Genomic DNA, 17,833 nt, shown 5'->3' with positions numbered 1-17,833 from the left:
ACTGAGGATGTAACATCGACTAAGAATTCATGATGTCGTTGGCACAGCACTTGATAGTTTGTCCTGAGGCTTGAATGTTATATAGATACATGTGAACTACCAACAAGTTTTAGATGCACCATTTTATCTCGGGGGGGAGGGGGGAAGAATAATGAAGAAAAAATAAGGACACGAAACTGCTTACTCAGGGCACATATCCTGCGGGAAATACACTATCATGAGGCTGGTCGATACTTATCCCAATTACCGATACGGACCTTAAGCTGAGTTTTGCAGCGCTTCAGCATTTCACGGTGTCTAGTTGCCAGGGGGGAATCTTTCCATTGGCTTTCGTTATTTTTCAAATCTTCTACGGTTCTGAAATCAAAGACGAATGGTCAAATGAAAAGAAAACACACACACCCACTATCCATCTCATCTATTCATTCTGACCATTTCATTGACTCTCAGACACATATTTTCCCCCAATTTTAGCATTTTGAAAACCAGAGAATGTCTTACAATCAATGCACGTTATGGTTTAATTGGCAGCATTTTTCTTTCTTATTGATTCCTAAAATGATGTTGTAAAAGTGATGACACTTTATTTATTCATTTACTTATTTAACATATTTTATTGATTTCAGAGAGGAACAGAGAGGGAGAGAATGATAGAAACATCAATGATGAGAGAGAATCATTGATCAGTTGCCTCCTGCACGCCCATGACTGGGAATCTAACCAGCGACCCCTTGGTTCCTGGGTTGACGCTCAACCACTGAGCCACACCAGCCGGGCTCTTGATGACACTTTAGATGTGATGAAATACAGTAACCTCTTTTAGAAGGAAATACATTGTTCCCTTGTTTTTCTTGGAGGGAGAAAAAGAGGTCTCAAGAAAATTCAAGGTTACTATGCCTGTTCGATTACCCAAAACAAATGGCGAAAAGGCGACTTCACTGATGGCCTTTCCTCCTTTTCTTTTACAATCGTCACCTCTGCTTGGAAGACCCCTCTCTGTGATCACCTTTGCCACCTGCTCGTTCACTTCCTTCAGGTGTCTGTCCAAGTATCACCTGTCAGTGAGGTAGTGTCCCCGATCTGTAATAATGCTGCACATTTTAAAGATTGCTCACTTAACATTATTTCAACCCCTTTCTATCAAGACATTGTAAGGAACTAGAGGTTGATCTTTAAAAACAAAACAAAACAAAAAAAACACTACCACTCCCAGACTCCCTTGCTGCCAGCATTTCTGCACATGACCTAGTCCACCAAGAGGCGAACCCTCACTGACAGCAGAAGTGAACGTTGCCAAGTGGCAGCCACATGGTTCTGGGAGCACTTGGTGGAGGCTCTACTGTCCGGCTGACCCCTGAAGCAGCTTCCTGCCAGGCCAGGCTCAAAGGAGAACCGTTTTTCTAGCCATTTCAAGGATTCAATAAACCAAATGGTAACCTTTAACAACCCTCTGATAAACTAGAGTACTCTGTGTGCAACTATGCGTGTGATAGAACAATGCTCCCCCCTAATGTCACACCCCAACCCCCAGAACCTGTGCACGCATTTGTTACCTTACATGCAACAGGGACTCTGCAGATGTGATTAAGGGTATGGACCTCGAGATGGGAGATTATCCTGATTGTCTGGGTGGGCCCAAGGTCACCACAGGGAGTCAGAGTAAGAGGAGGAGATGTGAAAGCAGAGGAGGGAGAGTGCGAGCTCAATATGCTCTGCTGCTGATTTCGAGATGGAGGAAGGGGCCGCGAGCCACGGGATGCAGGCGGCCATCAGAAGCTGGGAAAGCCAAAGCAAGAGCTTCCTCCCTAGAGCCTCCAGAAAGAATGCAGCCTCGACTTTAGGACTGTGCCCCCAGAACTGTGAGATAATCACTGATGTTGTTTTAAGTCATGAAAGTGTGGTGATCTATTGCAGCAACAATTGGAAACTAATACGATGACCTATATTACTGGCACCAGAAGAGGACACACAGGTAACAGGCCCTGAAGAGAAACGGGCCTCTGGGATTAGTTCTCTGACGGGGCAGTGAAGATTCGGGCACCTCAGGACAGAACACTGGCAGCCCAAGGCTCTCTGTGGAAAAACAGCTGCAAGAATGGCCACCAGCGATCTCCGGGAAGGAAGACACGAGGGCTGCTTCTATGTGGAGAGCTTACAGAATACAAGGACAGGCCAGGATACTCAATCTCACCTCCAGGAATGTCAATGAGCCAAGGAGTTCTAAGATGACCATAAAGTAGTGTCTGGTCCCACCAAGCATCACATTATATTATAAACTGAATCGATAACCTTACTGGGTCTCTTAGCTGTGAGTGAGAGCAAAGATGGGCACTCCAAGAATTCAAAAGGAGTGTGGGAGACTTTGATGACTTCGAGGTGGTCATATTACAGGAGAATGCCAAATTCCCTTTCATTGCCCCAGAACCATACCCAGAGTGAGGCCAATTTCTGTCCTTACTGGCTAATTACAAAGTCATATGCAGGGAGTTCATATTGGAAGAAAAAGAAGGGCAAGATTTGCTAGTTTGTCATATTCATTTCCCACGGCTAGTGTAACAAGCTTGCACAGACTTGGTGGCTTGAACAACAGAATTATCGGCCCAGAGCTCTGGAGGTCAGAAGTCTTACGTGGTCAGCGTTCCTTCCGAGGCACTAGGGAAGAATGTGTCCTTGCCCTTGGCAGCTCCTAGAGGTCACCTATATTCCTCGGCTCATGGACCAACCACATCACGCTGACACCTGCTTCCGCCATTATGTTTCCTTTTCTCACTCTGTGCCTCCTGCCTCCCTCTTATAAGGACCCTTATAATATTGGGTCCACCCAGATAGTCCAGAAAAATCTCCCATCTCAAGATCCTAAACTTAATCATATCTGCAAAGTCCCTTTTACCATGTAAGGTAACGTGTTCACAGGTTCTGGGGTCTAGCACGTGAACATCTTTGACACCGTTACTCTCCCTACCGCACACGAGGTGACAGAAATGTGGGAGTATGTGTGGGAATGGATCTTAAAGGGCTTCATCAGCAAGAGAGGAGCGTGTAGAGCAGCTTCAATGACATGGTTACACCCACCAGAGACTCTGGACGCAGCGCCATCCTGAGTGGCTGGGAGGGGTTCTAACTGTGTGCCCCGCTATCTGAAGCTTGGAACACGTGGCGACTCAGGCAACCTCAGGACAGGACATCACACACATACCTATTGAGCTCCCGGATGGCCCGGAGTCTGCGGATATAGCGACGGCAACTTGGCAGGATAGAGAGGTGGTGGGCGTGCAGCGTAAGAAAGAAGCATTCTGTAGGGAATTTCGGCTCAGAAAAGGGAGGCTGATCTCCATCTAGGAAAAAAAAACACATTATCCCCTAAATAAAAGTGGTTGCAGGACTAAATCAAAGAAAAAGCACAACCAATAACGCAAAATGACACTTGAATTTCCCAATAGTTTAATGACTCTTAAAAAATTATAGACAATAAAAACTAAAATCTGGGGGGGGAACAATCCCTAAAAAACATATAGACTTGACTAATGTTATAAGAAAAACAGAATTCCTGTGGGCTTGCTCCATTTAAAGAGCAGGTGTTCTTCCCCGTCTGATGAAATGTCTACATATAAGTACAGCAACAACCTTTTGTAATGTGTCTTCCCAATGTGTTTATCTATGACCTGTATTCTTCAAAATGGGTGTTTCTTAATTTTCTCTATTAGAAGTGGTACTGGGAGAATCTATGTACAATAAATTACTCCCTCAGCCCAGCTTTGGGAGCACATGCTGGAAAGTGAAGTTACTGAGAATGATGGAATTCTAGCCTTTGTTATGAATCCCCAGAATCCACATTAGGGAGACTAAATAAATGGATTAAATGCCACCTAGTTCTTCACAAGCTCACATTCTTCTCTTATCACTTTGTTTTTGATAATTTATAGCTATCTGATATCTTGAATTTCTTTCCATTTGTATCTTATTTTTCCTACAAGTACACATATTTTCCCTACAAGTATATTTTATTTTCTATGACACTTACTGCTTACATTTTGTTTCAAATAAAAAACCCCATCTCTTGATAAAATATAGTTCTCACCTTACATATTTGTAACAGTTCTGGATTTTGAATGGCATGATTTTATGAATTCTAGGACACTAGTTTTCCTCCTTTCTTTTATTTTACATATTCGTTTTGTCTCACTCTATACATGGTATGTTTAGAAATTAAGACACACACACACAATGTCTCTGAAAATGTGCTTCATTTCTAAAATTACTTTAAATTTCTCTCTTACATCTAGGTTAAATCCTGTTTGGCTTTTCATCTTTTATTAGATTTTTAGAAAAATGCTTAACCTTTGATTCTTCTGAATTTCTTAGTCTATAAGGTATTCCAAGACTTAACAAAACCTACTCATTGAATGGCACTAATCACACACTGACATTACTGTTCGCAGGTACCTGGCTCTTATGACAGTCTAAGTGCTTTTCTGGAATGTGCCTGCCTGGGCATGATGCTGTCGCTGCAGCGAGCAGGCACCCGCCACCCTCCCTCATAAACAGTGCTGCGGGCTCTGGTGGCTGTCATTAAGCAGCTGTCCTTAGTGTGGAGAGAAAGGTCAATGACCATAATGGTTTCAAGATATTCATATATTAATCATACCATCAATTCACCAAGATCTGTGAGATATTTCATGAGAATTTTAATTGGCACATATAAAATATATATGTAGCTAAACTGCTGCTGTCAGCTTTATTAAATATTTATTTATTTAAACTCAGAGAACAGTCTATTTCCTTCCGTTTCTTCTACGTATATATTTGATTTTGGCCAGTCCAAAGAACTTTTTTTACTGTATTAATTTTTATTGCATATTATATCCCTAGCTCCTAAATTCATTTTTTGGAGAGGCAACAATGTGTGAGGAATCACTAGCATCCAAACAAAATTATCTTCTTTCTAGACCAGGGGTGGGCAAACTTTTTGACTCGAGGGCCACAATGGGTTCTTAAACTGGACTGGAGGGCCGGAACAAAAGCATGGATGGAGTGTTTGTCTGAACTAATATAAATTCAAAGTAAACATCATTACATAAAAGGGTACGGTCTTTTTTTTTTTTTGGTTTTATTCATTTCAAACGGGCCGGATCCGGCCCGTGGGCCGTAGTTTGTCCACGGCTGTTCTAGAGTCTATAAACTCTAACTTTTTAACCGGGGCAGCTGGGAACACCACCCACGTAGCAGGATGTGGCCACTCAGGGGCATGTCGGGTATTGAGATCCTTTGGGATTGGACATAAACAAAAAAGTGGAGAGGCAGAAAGTTATCCCCTCCCCATTCCCCTCCCCGCCACCCTTAGGATCCACTTTCAAACCCAGTGTCATTACTGTTGAGTTTCTGCCCATTGCTCTTGCATTTCCACTTTTCTGTTTACCTGCTCACCTGTCTCCCAGATACATTCTGTCTGTCACAAGCCTCCATACCTTCCCTCTGCCTGTTCTTTCTTTCTCTGTCTTTACTCCTTCGCACGCTCTCCCTCGGCCTGCCTGGGCCTCTCTGGGGCACGACTGCTGTTAGCCAGGAAAAGGGCTGAGGCCAGGCAGCCTAGGCTCCTTCTTCCTCCTCCCTCCCCCTCCTCCCTCCCCCTGAAGGGCCTCTCGGAGGACCTTCCTGAGCTGCAGCCTTCCATCGGGCAGGGCTCCCTAGAAACCCGTGACCACCTCCTCCACAGCCTGAGACTCCCCCCACTCCGGCCCTGACCCCGAGAGCCCACAACTTTTTTTTAAGTAATTTTCCTTTTTATTTATTTTATTTTTAACATTTAAGGAATATTCTTTTTTTTTTTTTAATATATATATATTTTTTTATTTCAGAGAGGAAGGGAGAGGGAGAGATATAAACATTAATAATGAGAGAGAATCACTGATTGGCTGCCTCCTGCACGCCCCCTACTAGGGGTGGGGATCGAGCCCACAGCTCGGGCATGTGCCCTTGGCCGAAATCGAACCTGGGACTCTTTAGTCTGCAGGCTGATGCTCTATCCACTAAGCCAAACTGGCTAGGGCCAGAGCCCACATCTTAATTCTGAAATCTGCCCGGCTTATCTGAAATCAGGTCTCCTGAGTGAAACAGAAATTCTGTAAAGAATTACACTGCCTCCTTCACTACTGACAAACATGAGAAACTGCAACCCAACTAACCACCAGGAAGGATGAACACAGACCAGGTTGCGTGGCAGAGCAGAGAGAGCCCTGGACTCGCGCACAGAACCGAGCAGCAGCGCCACGTGCTGAACGGGCGAGGCGAGCGTGGCACCTTTTGGAAGCTCAGTCTCCTCATATTTAACTAGAAAACAACAGAGTTACTATTAAGATATTAAAGTTCTTTTCCTGATCAGCCCATAAGCCTACACAGAGAATTTCCTATAGAATATATGGGATGGTCAAAGGGAAGGCACACTATGAATCTTTGTTTTGGTTAAAATCTCCCATGACTCTGAAACAGCTCTGTACTAGCCAATAAAACCTGGCCCTAAAACAGTCATTAATGGTAAATATCAGTAATGTTGCCTGATTGGGCAAGACCACAATCGAGCCCTCAGACACGCTCCCTGCTCTGCCCCCCACTGAGTGAATCCGGGGTCTGATGTCACCGCTGCAGGGGTGAGGAGTCAGTGAAAACTGTCCCTGGGGGACAGGAGCAAGGGCCAGAGGGAGCAAGGAGGTGGGGGCAGGAGGCGACGGACAGGGACGCTGAACTGGTGTCAGATCCAAGCTGTGGGGTGACGCTCTGGGTGCCACTGCATCCTGCTGTTGACAGACGCATACCTATTGTTTTTTAATTAAAAAAATAGAAGGGTAGCTTTTCAACGACCTGATAATGAACACATCACTCACAGAGTTCCGCCAGCCAGTCCTTCACATCCTCCATCGTGGCGTTCACTCTGGTCTCATCGGTGGGCAGAGTGATCCGACACCTCGGGTGGAATATATACGTGGGGTCAACTGTCTCTAACTTGATCTTTGTACTTAGCTGCTGCAGCACCCAGAGAAAATTCAGCATAAATCCATCTGTAGAAACCAATCTGTCATCTGTCTGTGAAACATGAAAGGAAGTACTTAGAATAATGACTAAATAGAAATGCTGACCAAACATGCATCTTTTCTTTTTTTTTATTAAGAAAAAAAAAATATTTTTAAATCCTCACCAGAGGATATGTTTCCATTGATTTTTAGAGAGAATGGAAGGGAGAGAGGAGGGGGAGAGAGAGAAACATCGATGTGAGAGAGACACACTGATTGGTTGCCTCCCGCACATGCCCCAACCCGGGCTAGGGATCGAGCCTGCAATCCAGGTACATGCCCTTGACTGGGAATCGAACCTGAGACCCTTCCATCCACAGGCAGATGCTCTAACCACTGGCCAAACCAGCTAGAGCAGCGGTCGCCAACCGGTGGTCCGCGGACCACTGATGGTCCGTGAAGTCTGAAAGGTTGGCGACGGCTGAGCTAGAGCACCAAACAGTCAACGACAGGACACACATATCACGTCACCACTGTCACTCTTTAGCAGCTACCACTTGTTGAGTGCTCATCATTGTGAAGCATTTCATACGTTCTCTCACCGAATCTTCACTAAAGCCCGTAGAAGGCAGTTATACTATTACTAGAGGCCCGGTGCCAAAAATTTGTGCACTCGGGGGGAGGGGAGTCCCTCAGCCCGGCCTGTGCCCTCTCCCAGTCTAGGACCCCTCAGGGGATGACCACTTGCTGGCTTAGGCCCGCTCCCCGGGGGATTGGGCCTAAGATGGCAATCAGACATCCCTCTGGCAGCCCAGCAGCCCTCGGGGGATGTCCACTCGCCAGCGGGGAACAGGCCTAAACTGCAGTCAGATATCCTTAGCGCTGCCGAGGCCGGTTTGGCTCAGTGAATAGAGCGTCGGCCTGCGGACTGAAGGGTCCTGGGTTCGATTCCTGTCAGGGGCATGTACCTGGGTTGCAGGCACATCCCCAGTGGGGGATGTGCAGGAGGCGGCTGATCGATGTTTCTCTCTCATCGATGTTTCTGGCTCTCTATCTCTCTCCCTTCCTCTCTGTAAAAAATCAATAAAATTTAAATAAATAAATAAATAAATAAATAAAAGGTATCCTTAGCGCTGCTGAGGAGGCAGGAGAGGCTCCCACCACCACCACTGTACTGGCAGCCATCAGCCTGGCTTGTGGCTGAGCAGAGCTCCTCCCATGTGAGAGCGCCCTGACCACCAGAGGGCAGCTCCTGCATTGAGCATCTGCCCCCTGGTGGTCAGTGTGTGTCATAGTGACCAGTCATTCCCGGTCTTTCTGTTGTTAGGGTCAGTTTGTATATTACCCTTTTACTATATAGGATAGAGGCCTGGTGCATGGGTGGGGGCCGGCTGGTTTGCCCTGAAGGGTGTCCTGGATCAGGGTGGGGGTCCCGCTTGGGTGCCTGGCCAGCCTGGATGAGGGGATGATGGCTGTTTGCAGCTGGTCACACCCCCTTCAGGATGGGGGTCCCCACTGGGGTGCTTGGCCAGTCTGGGTGAGGGGCTGAGGGCTGTTTTCAGGCGGGCGGGTGACTGAAGCTCCCAACTTCTCCTTTTTTTCTTTTTTTCTTTTTTATTCTGGGATTTATTTACCTTTTATGGATGTCACTGGAACTGAGAGCCGGCTTTAGCTCTGAGGCTCGGCTCCAGCTCTGAGACCTCGGCTGCTGAAAGCAGGTATCTGGGTTTGTTTGGCTTCTATAATTGAAACACTGTTGCAGCTCCAGCTCTGAGGCCCGGCTGGCTGAAAGCAGGTTTCTAGGGTTTGTTTAGCTTCTATAATTGCAACATTGTTTCTTAGAGTGCAGCTCAGAGGCTGGCAGCGGCAGGTGGGGAACCTTGGCTTCCTCCATCACTGGAGCAAGCAAGTCTCCTATTTGCTTCAGCTGCCTGGCTGCCGGCCGCCATCTTGGTTGGCAGTTAATTTGCATATCGCCCTGATTAGCCAATGGGAAGCGTGTAGGAGGTACGGTTAATTACCATGTTTGTCTATTATTAGATAGGATTCCCATTTTCCAGAGAGGAAAACTAAGATTCAGAGAATTAAGTGATTGGCTAAGACTCTCACAAACAGCAAGCAACACACTACACACTGCTGCCTTCCTCTTCATTCCCCTCAAGAGCATGAGAACAACTAGTGTCACGGTCCCGCCTGACAGTCTCTCTAGCCGACAGCATTGGCACGGTCCTCACTAGGAACAGAACAATTGTAACAGCGACAGTTACAACGCAGAGTGCTCACTATGTAGTGCTCACTATTCCACCAACTTTACGGAGAGGAAATATACACGTTCAGTGTTTATCATCCCCATTCAGCAATGAGGAAACGGAGAAACAGAAGTAACTGCCTAAGGTCCCACTGTTAGCAAACACCGGAACCCCAATGGCGAATCCAGGCAGTCTCGTGCAAGGTCCAAGCTTTGACCTACACTTTTTCCATCTTGAGTAGAAATGTCACATCATTCATTACTAATACAGGGTGGACGGCCTTGTAGCTTTTCTGCTCTGGCAAAACAGTCCACGCCAGTAGCCTCCACATAGGGCTGGTCTCAGGTCTGCTCCGGCTCCCGCCCACTTTAGTCCCTTCTCTACACAGATTCAGACGGTTCCTCCCTGAGCAAACTGATGGAGCCTCTGACCACCCTCCTAACACACCACCCACCTTTTACTTCCTGTTCACGGTCTTCCAGCTACAAAGGCCGGCATGTGGGCTTGCTCCAAAGCTAGTCCATTCCAACCTTAGTGCCTTACGCCTGCCTAGAGAGCCCTTTCCCCGGCCTTGCAATGGCTGGTTCTTTCTATCAGTCAGGTCTCTGATCAAATGCCACCTCCTTAGAGGGGCCTTTCCGCCACTCAGACAAAATTCACCCACAGCTTCTTTCTGGAACCTCCACTGTCACTCTCCAGGGCGGTACCTTGCGGTCTTTGCTTCCTAGGAGCTATGTCTGCTGAAACCATGTCTGTGGGCTCACTCATTTACCCTACAGGACACCCGCTGCACAGAAGCAGGAAGTGTCTCCATCTTGTTCAACACGCATCTCCATCTCCTAGGACAGTGTCGGGTCAGCGCTGAATGAACAGAGGAGTTAGAGGAATGAATTAATGAAGCAATAAAAGGAGCCTTTAGGGGTCCTACCTGCATCTGTGCTTTTTTCATATTGGCATTGACGACAGCCGCCATGTAACCAAGGGCGGCCTCCCGGGTTTCACCATTTAACAGAATACTATGCAGAATCTTGAAAAGCTCTTGCTGAAATTTATTTTAAAAACAAAGAAAAAAATTAAAGCTTTACTTTAAAAACCATTCCTTTGGACTTAAGGACGGCTAGCTCCCTCCCCACCTTGTCTCCTCCCCACTTCCTCTGATTGCAAGAAGCTGGCGACAGGAAGAGCAGACGACAAGCCCACACTCAACTGTGTCGACAGCCATTAGCATGGAAGGGGATGTGGAGTGGAGAAGGAAGTAGTTAGTTTTAATAAAATAGCCTTTGCCATTTCCTTTCCAGGAGAGGATCACAATTACCTTAATGACGCTATAACTAGCCTATAATTTTGCTGCTTTTTTTGAGAACTGAAGCCATATAAACTACATTTGGGACCAGCGAGTTAAACTAACAGCGCTCACTCACCCCATGTTTTAAATGCCTAAGAGCAAGTTGGAGAAAGCCTGGCCACTAAACTCAGGACCCGTGCCCAGCGATGCCTCCTACCGAGGGCGCGTAGCATTCTTGCTGACCATTCAAGGCACCGGTTACTCGTCTACCGCCTTTTATTCATCCCCCGAGTTCATTTTCTGAACACCTACCCTTCCCAGCTCCAAGTAATGCTGCAATGATTGGCTAACCACTCGAGTATTTTCCAGGGTAATAGCAGGCCCTGAGAAATATTTTTCAACCACTTTAGCCTGGAAAGAAAAGAAACAAATTCAATCGACATATATTATACATTTGGGAAGGAATCTGAACACAAGAGCAAAGGTGCAAATGGCCACTATACTTACATCATCTTCTGCGAAGACTGAGAAGCTAAAAAAAGACCCCAAATAGGAGAGTCTCTGCAGCTCCCGCCCGGACCCAGGGCTGAGGGACTTCGGCAACCACAACGGCAAGGAAGCGACCTGTGCAGAAATGAAAGCGGCAGATGAAGCCGGCTGTCTCTGCGAGGGAGGTAAAACAGTCATGGACAGAGTTCCCAACAGCCGACCTCCGCAGCGGGTCCTGAGCCACCAGCACAATGTGGGCATTAACATCCCAAAACACACGCTCCCACGTGTGCTCGCTTCCCCCTGCTGGTGTTTTCTCATCTCGGATGGAGGAAAGCCTCCAGCTCCTCCATACTTTTATAAGATATACTTCTAAGTTTCTATGGACATACTTTTAAGTTTGATGTTTCAGAAACTCTGCGATGGAGTGCACATGAACTCTTCTTATACTGCAAAAGGATTCAAGTCAATTCTTCCCTAGGACTTGCTATTCTAGATGTATTATTCTAGATGTATAATACTAACCCAAAATTTAAAAAATCACTAAAGAAAGTCAACAGCTTCATCCCAGGAAATGGTATATGACATCAATTTAAGAATCCAGAGCCACCCACACATGCTACCTATGTCTAGATCTAAATGCCCTACGGCGGACATCTCCCATGATGCACTGAGGAACACCTTCTGAGTTATATGCTCACTCCAAGTGTGCAAGCCCACCAGGGAGGCACTTACCAAATTGCACACGGGGTGTGTCTTCCCAAACTTGGTTTCGCAGAGCTCACCCAAAGCCTGGAAATCAGATCAGAGAATCGTTTAAACATATTTCATCAGACCACAAAGCCTTCGGAGCTGGAGGCTTTCCGAAGAATAGCTCTAACTGCTGCTGTAAATGCGCATGTATCCCTCCCAACCCTAACAGCTTCACTGCTTCCCTGACTCAGCAATACATCGCCCTGTAAAACACTTAACATAAAACAGAAATATAAAATGAAGCTAAAAGTCACTCAAACCTTACACCAAGGGACAACCTCTATTGATATTTTAGTTAACAGCTTTCCAGACATATTTTTGTGCATATACACAGAGATAAATGTATCTATATATTTTTGAAATAACTTTTTTTCCATGTCAAAAAGATATGCTTCATAAACTGTAGATGGGTAATCTTGCCAGTGCTAAACAGAACTATAAAGAATTATAATTTAATAAGCTATCAAATCCAGAACATATTTAAAAGTATTCCTTGGTTTCATGATCTCTGGTATTTTTGAGAACTCCAACATTTTCCTTCTGAGTGTCAATCATTCTCATATCAGAGAATCATGAAAAGTGTTTTTTTAGGGACAAGCAGCACTAACACAGCCACTGTAAGCCAATCAAATGCCATGTGAACAGTGGGCTTACTTCTCTCTGCAATGTGGACACGGTGCACCGACACGTCTTTGAGAAGCCCAGGCTCAGTGCACCACCGAGAAGGGAGTATTCTTGCTGCTCAGTTCAGGGTTCCCCAACTTTGCTGCACTTTGGGATCTCCTGGGAAGTGTCAGAAATCCCAATGCCAGGCCACAGCCTCACCACGCACGCGATGAATTCAATTACAGTGCCTGGGAGCCGGGCATCAGGATTTTGTAAAGGTCCCCAGGTGAGTTGAAGGTAGGGCAGAGTTGGGATCCACTGACCTAGAGAATAATCAGTTTCTGGTTTTGGCTCCAGGAGACTCCCTCTGCCTGCCTCTCACTACTGTCCTTTCCCAAAATGCACACTCATTGCTGTACAGGCACCAATAATGGTACAAAATAAACTGATTGTCTATCATAATGAAAGCCTTTGTGTTTTGTTGATATCTGACACTAAAAGCTCCTTACTGAATCAAACCACCATAGGAAAGTCAGCGATTCCAGGAAGGAATATTTACAGAATATGGTGGTAAGTCATGTGCACCGAAATACTTCACCACTGAGTTCAAACCATCAGCTTATTCCACTTCCTTTTATCTGCCACACACAGAGCAGAGCATAAGGATGAATGACTTTTGTCAGGAACCTGAAGAGCATGTGCGATGAAGAGCCCTGTACAAATCCAGGCAAAAACGATCTTTAAAACCAGAGTTCCGGTTCCCAGCAGGGTCTTTAACCTGCCTGTGAGCTCGGTTTGGGGTTTTTAGGAGGTAAGTGTACCCTTTGTGCACGCCTCTGCGCCAGCATTTATCCCGTGCACTTTGCTGACTGTTTTGCTGGTTTTTGCAGCAGACTACGAGCACCCTGTAGAGAGCTGGTCCCTTGTCTAGTGGGCTCCTGCATCCCCAGGGCCTGGCACAGACCGGGTCCTCAGTAACTAACAAGTTAATTGTGAGATATAAACATTAAGTGTGTATAATGATTAAATGGAACAAATGCGGTAAAAAATATCTATTTAACCAAGACCTCAATTTATGGAAGGCTGTATTTATACACAGAGTTAATGGATTATTTTGATATTTCCCTTCATATTTCTAGAATAAAAAATATTCAGTAGTGCTTCAAAGTATTTTTCTCCTAAAATTTCAAAGAAGCAAATTCAGAGAAGAAAAGAGCCTGTTATTTTGTTTCTGGTTCCAATATTTTTATCACAGTCAAGGTCCTCGATGAGAATCTAGCTGAAACGTTCGTCCACAATTTCTGCTGAGCTAAGTAGATCCGTGTTTTCCATGTTCAAGTAAAGCTTGAAGTGTATAGCCCCAGGAAATGGAAGGTGAACAAGAAAATTGCTCTTAGACCTTCTGTACAAAGTCACTACATAAATGATAAAGCTGTATACTTTTCTTAGAATAGCCTAACCTTTTATTTGCATTTGTAATTTTTTTAAGCTAAATTTTATCCCAAATAGTATGGCATGCTCACTGCTGGGAGAATCAGAAGGATACCACCAATAATGATCGTTCTCATAAGCTATCCAATGAGCGGGGGGCACTTTAATGACTGATCACTGACTGTCTAGGCCTCGATGGGTGGGATGGGTACTGGGCTGCTAACTGTCGTCGCTGACCCATCCCACTGCATGCCACACACTCTGCATGGCCACACAATGATTTCGTGTTTTAAATTTGAAAACAAGGTTGATCGTGGACCTGAAAGAAAAGTGTATGTTAACATAACCTGGGAGAAAACAGCTAGTGAATGGGTTATAAGAAAGAAGCAGCTTTACCATGAGGGGGTATTTAAAGTAGTCACTCTCAAGGGAGCACTCTTTGGCAGCAAGCGCCAGGCCTTGCAAAATGGGGATAAAGATCTGTAAGAAAACAAAACAAAATGAGAAATATAAGTTTAAGGAAATTTAAGAATGGGAGGCATCGTAAATAAAGTGCGGATCTGAATGCACAGGCGTCTCCCGCATCCCCAAGGAAAGGCTGTTTGCATATAAGGGAGTCCAGACCCAGCCAGGGTGCTGCTGTCCTTCACGCCCAGCCACAAAGTAATGCAGCCGAACTGTCCAGAAGCAACAGCACACGGAGAACCCTAACACCCTGGCAGGACTTCCCACTCCCCGGGATTCCACAGAAACTCAGGAATCTGGAGCCTCCAGGGGTCCCTGCTTTAATCAGCTCAATTCTACACAACTCAGAACACATGTTTCTGATCATCAAGCACCCATAATCTGTAAAGAAACTGGACTACATGTTCTAATACTTTCTCACCTCTATCAATGGTGTTAAGAAATGCTTTTCACCTCCCACCTCCATCTAATTCCTTCCATCTTTCCCTGTATTTTGAAGAGAACAAGAAAAACAGACCAATAATGGATATTATTATTACACTAGAGGCCTGGTGCATAAAATTCGTGCACGGGTAGGATCCCTAGGCCTGACAGGCGATCAGGGCCAATCGGGGCCTTTCGGCTGCCGGCCGGAGCCTTCCTACATTCCGTGCTGCCCGCTGGTGGTCAATGCACGTCATAGCGAGCGTTGAACTACGGTCGGTCAAACTCCCGAAGGAACAATTAGCATATTAGCCTTTTATTACATAGGATTAACCTTAAATATGTAGAACAAAGAGATAGCTGATAAACGTTAAAATTGAAAAAGACAACTTTATCAGAATGTCTTCCCTCCACATACACAATAGCCTGCTGTCAGAGCTGCAGGGCACTCCCATGTCCTTTTACAAGTTTACCACTAATGCCAGGGCACACAGACGCTGCCAGATGAGCACAGCACACATGACTTCGAATGTCACGATGCACTCATACTCATCAACACATCTGGGGATCTGGTAGGGATTCGAGACTTCTAATTCCATTAAGGTAGAAAAAGTCGTTACCAACGGCTAACAATCTGAATGCCAACATGTTGGAAAAGGGAGTTCTATGAAGCCCCTGGGAAACCTGAGAAACTCCCTTTCCTACTAATAACCTCCTTCCATTGTACTGAGCACCTTCATGGTTTAGGAAGCACAGTATTACAGAAAGGTGCCCTGGACTACCCGGGCCTTACGGCATCCAGAGGTATCAACACAGCTCTGGAAGAAATCATTCTAGTTTTGCAAATGAGCAATCGGGGTGGAAGTAATGTGCTTGCGTAAGAGCTAAAAATGGAGAGGAAGTGCTGAGATGGGGAACGCCAAAACTGCAAGCAAGAAAACAAACAAACAGAAGTTCCAGAATCACCAGAAATAAATTTCTTAACTGGTCATCTCAAGTAATCTCTGAGCACCGTTTTCAGGAATGCTATAAAGTAAAGCATCATTACTCTCTCTAATAGAGCTTTCCTTTTTTGTAAGTAGAGTTTGCGTAACAAACAGACAATATTGCTAAGCTTATTTTTCAAATAGGCAAGTGTTATACTATCTGTGTGACTTACATATTTTAATAATTCTCTTCTATTCATATAAATAGCTCCCAGCAATGATAAAAAATGCTACAGGTGTTCATCTCCAAGCTTAAATTCTAGCAACAATTTATTTCTGATATCTTTATTTATCTGTGAATATCACAAATATTTACATTTTAGTCAAAAGATTTAATAATTTAAAGAAGACAGGAAACTTGTTTTTCAGTTCAGCAACTCTGTTTTACTCATCCTTTCTAGAAAAGACATGGTGATACCTAAGGAGAGACAAGCCTTGTTTAAGACTAAGTGGCAGATAAGGCATCAGAATCCTGTGATTAAAATTAAGCAGGCCGCCCCTGACTGGTTTGGCTCAGTGGATAGAGCGTCAGCCTGCGGACTGAAAGGTCCCAGGTTCGATTCCGGTCAAGTTTCTCAGGTTTCCATGTACCTTGGTTGCGGGCACATCCCCAGTGGGGAGTGTGCAAGAGGCAGCTGATCGATGTTTCTCTCTCATCAATGTTTCTAATTCTCTATCCCTCTCCCTTCCTCTCTGTAAAAAATCAATAAAAATATATTTAAAAAAAAAATAAAAAAAGCAGGCCTGCGGTGGTTGACACATTGTGAATATACTAGATGCCACTGGACTGTACACTTCAAAATGGGTACCTTTGCTATGTGAATTTCACCTCAATTGTATAAAAACAAAGAGGTCATTTTATAGCCTCTATGCAATAAAACAGGCACAACACACTCCTTTCAGCTGATCATTGGGATGATATTTTAGTTGAAGCTACTCTGGGTCCCTCAAATGATGTCTTTATTAATGCAAGTATTCTAGTTAAAGCAGTTACACATATAACACAATGTATCACCTTTCAAGACAGTTACTTATTTTCATCAGCGTTCACTCAACGTTCTAGAGAAGAAAAGCTTACTCTGATGCCTTAACTATTCCCCTATGTCAACGAGACCATCAGGTAAGAGAAGCAACAGATGGATCCAGACAGAGTATGCAATGCTAACTGGGAGTTTCACTCCTGAATTTTAAAGACACAATTTCTGAGAATTCAAAGACATTAAAATGAATAGCTATAGCCTGGCTGGTGTGGCTCAGTGGTTGGGCATCAACCAATAAACCAGGAGGTCACAGTTCGATTCCCTGTCAGGATACATGCCCAGATTGTGGGCTCTGTCCCCAGTGTGGGGCAGGCAGGAGGCAGCCAACCAATGATAATCTCTTATAATTATAATTGATGTTTCTCTCTCTCCCTTCCTCTCTGAAATCATTAAAAATATATTTTAAAAAATTAATAGCTATAAGTAATCCTCCTATATAATAAAAGGCCAATATGCAAATTATCTCCTCTACTGGAAGTTTGACCAGGGGGTGGGGCTGGCCGCCACCCCCACCCCCCTACACCCCGATCAGGGCAGCTATCCAGACCCACCCATGCACAAATTCGTGCACCGGGTCTCTAGTATTAAGTATAAAAACAGTTTAATAGGAATCATATCAAGTATAGCTTGCCTCTGTTATTCTTCCTAGTCACACAAAAAAGAAATGATCATACAACAAACTGAGAGAAAATGTCATAAAAATCCTTTCATGAAGGGAAGGAAGCAGCTTGTGTGAAAGTGGCTGTGGCAAAGTGCATACTATTTTTTTTAATTTTTAAAAAATTGATTTCAGAGAGGAAGGGAGAGGGAGACAAAGATAGAAACATTAATGATGAGAATCATTGATTGGCTGCCTCCTGCCGCCCCCCACTGGGGATCCAGCTGGCAACTGAGGCACGTGCCCTTTGACTGGAATCGAACCTGGGACCCTTCAGTCTGCAGGCTGATGCTCTATCCACTGAGCCAAACCGGTTAGGACCAAAGAGTGTACTTTGTAAGATAAGCCATAAAGCAGCAACCAAAAGGCAATGCTAAAAAAACCCTGCAAGCCTGAGCTTATTAGTTATTATTATTATTAAGCTTTATTATTAAATGTTGCATA

The 17,833-nt window shown here is 44.9% G+C and overlaps 1 protein-coding gene across 2 annotated transcripts in view; it reads right to left on the bottom strand.

The window, feature by feature from the left end:
- UBE4B (ubiquitination factor E4B) overlaps positions 1-17,833 on the bottom strand; it is a 91,539-nt gene that overhangs the window by 16,591 nt on the left and 57,115 nt on the right. For both annotated transcript variants that reach the window (XM_070404049.1, XM_070404051.1), the window contains 8 exons: positions 14,214-14,297; positions 11,763-11,819; positions 11,046-11,162; positions 10,851-10,949; positions 10,182-10,295; positions 6,879-7,077; positions 3,197-3,335; positions 258-357 (listed from right to left, as the gene is read on the bottom strand). In XM_070404049.1, the coding sequence (XP_070260150.1) occupies positions 258-357; positions 3,197-3,335; positions 6,879-7,077; positions 10,182-10,295; positions 10,851-10,949; positions 11,046-11,162; positions 11,763-11,819; positions 14,214-14,297 (909 nt within the window). The remainder of the gene's footprint in view (positions 1-257; positions 358-3,196; positions 3,336-6,878; positions 7,078-10,181; positions 10,296-10,850; positions 10,950-11,045; positions 11,163-11,762; positions 11,820-14,213; positions 14,298-17,833) is intronic.

This window comes from Myotis yumanensis, unplaced genomic scaffold (assembly GCF_028538775.1).
Source record: "Myotis yumanensis isolate MYYU_CA2020_CCGP unplaced genomic scaffold, mMyoYum1.0.hap1 SCAF_2, whole genome shotgun sequence".
Classification (NCBI taxonomy): domain Eukaryota; kingdom Metazoa; phylum Chordata; class Mammalia; order Chiroptera; family Vespertilionidae; genus Myotis; species Myotis yumanensis.
This window is presented reverse-complemented; position numbering and strand designations above follow the sequence as displayed.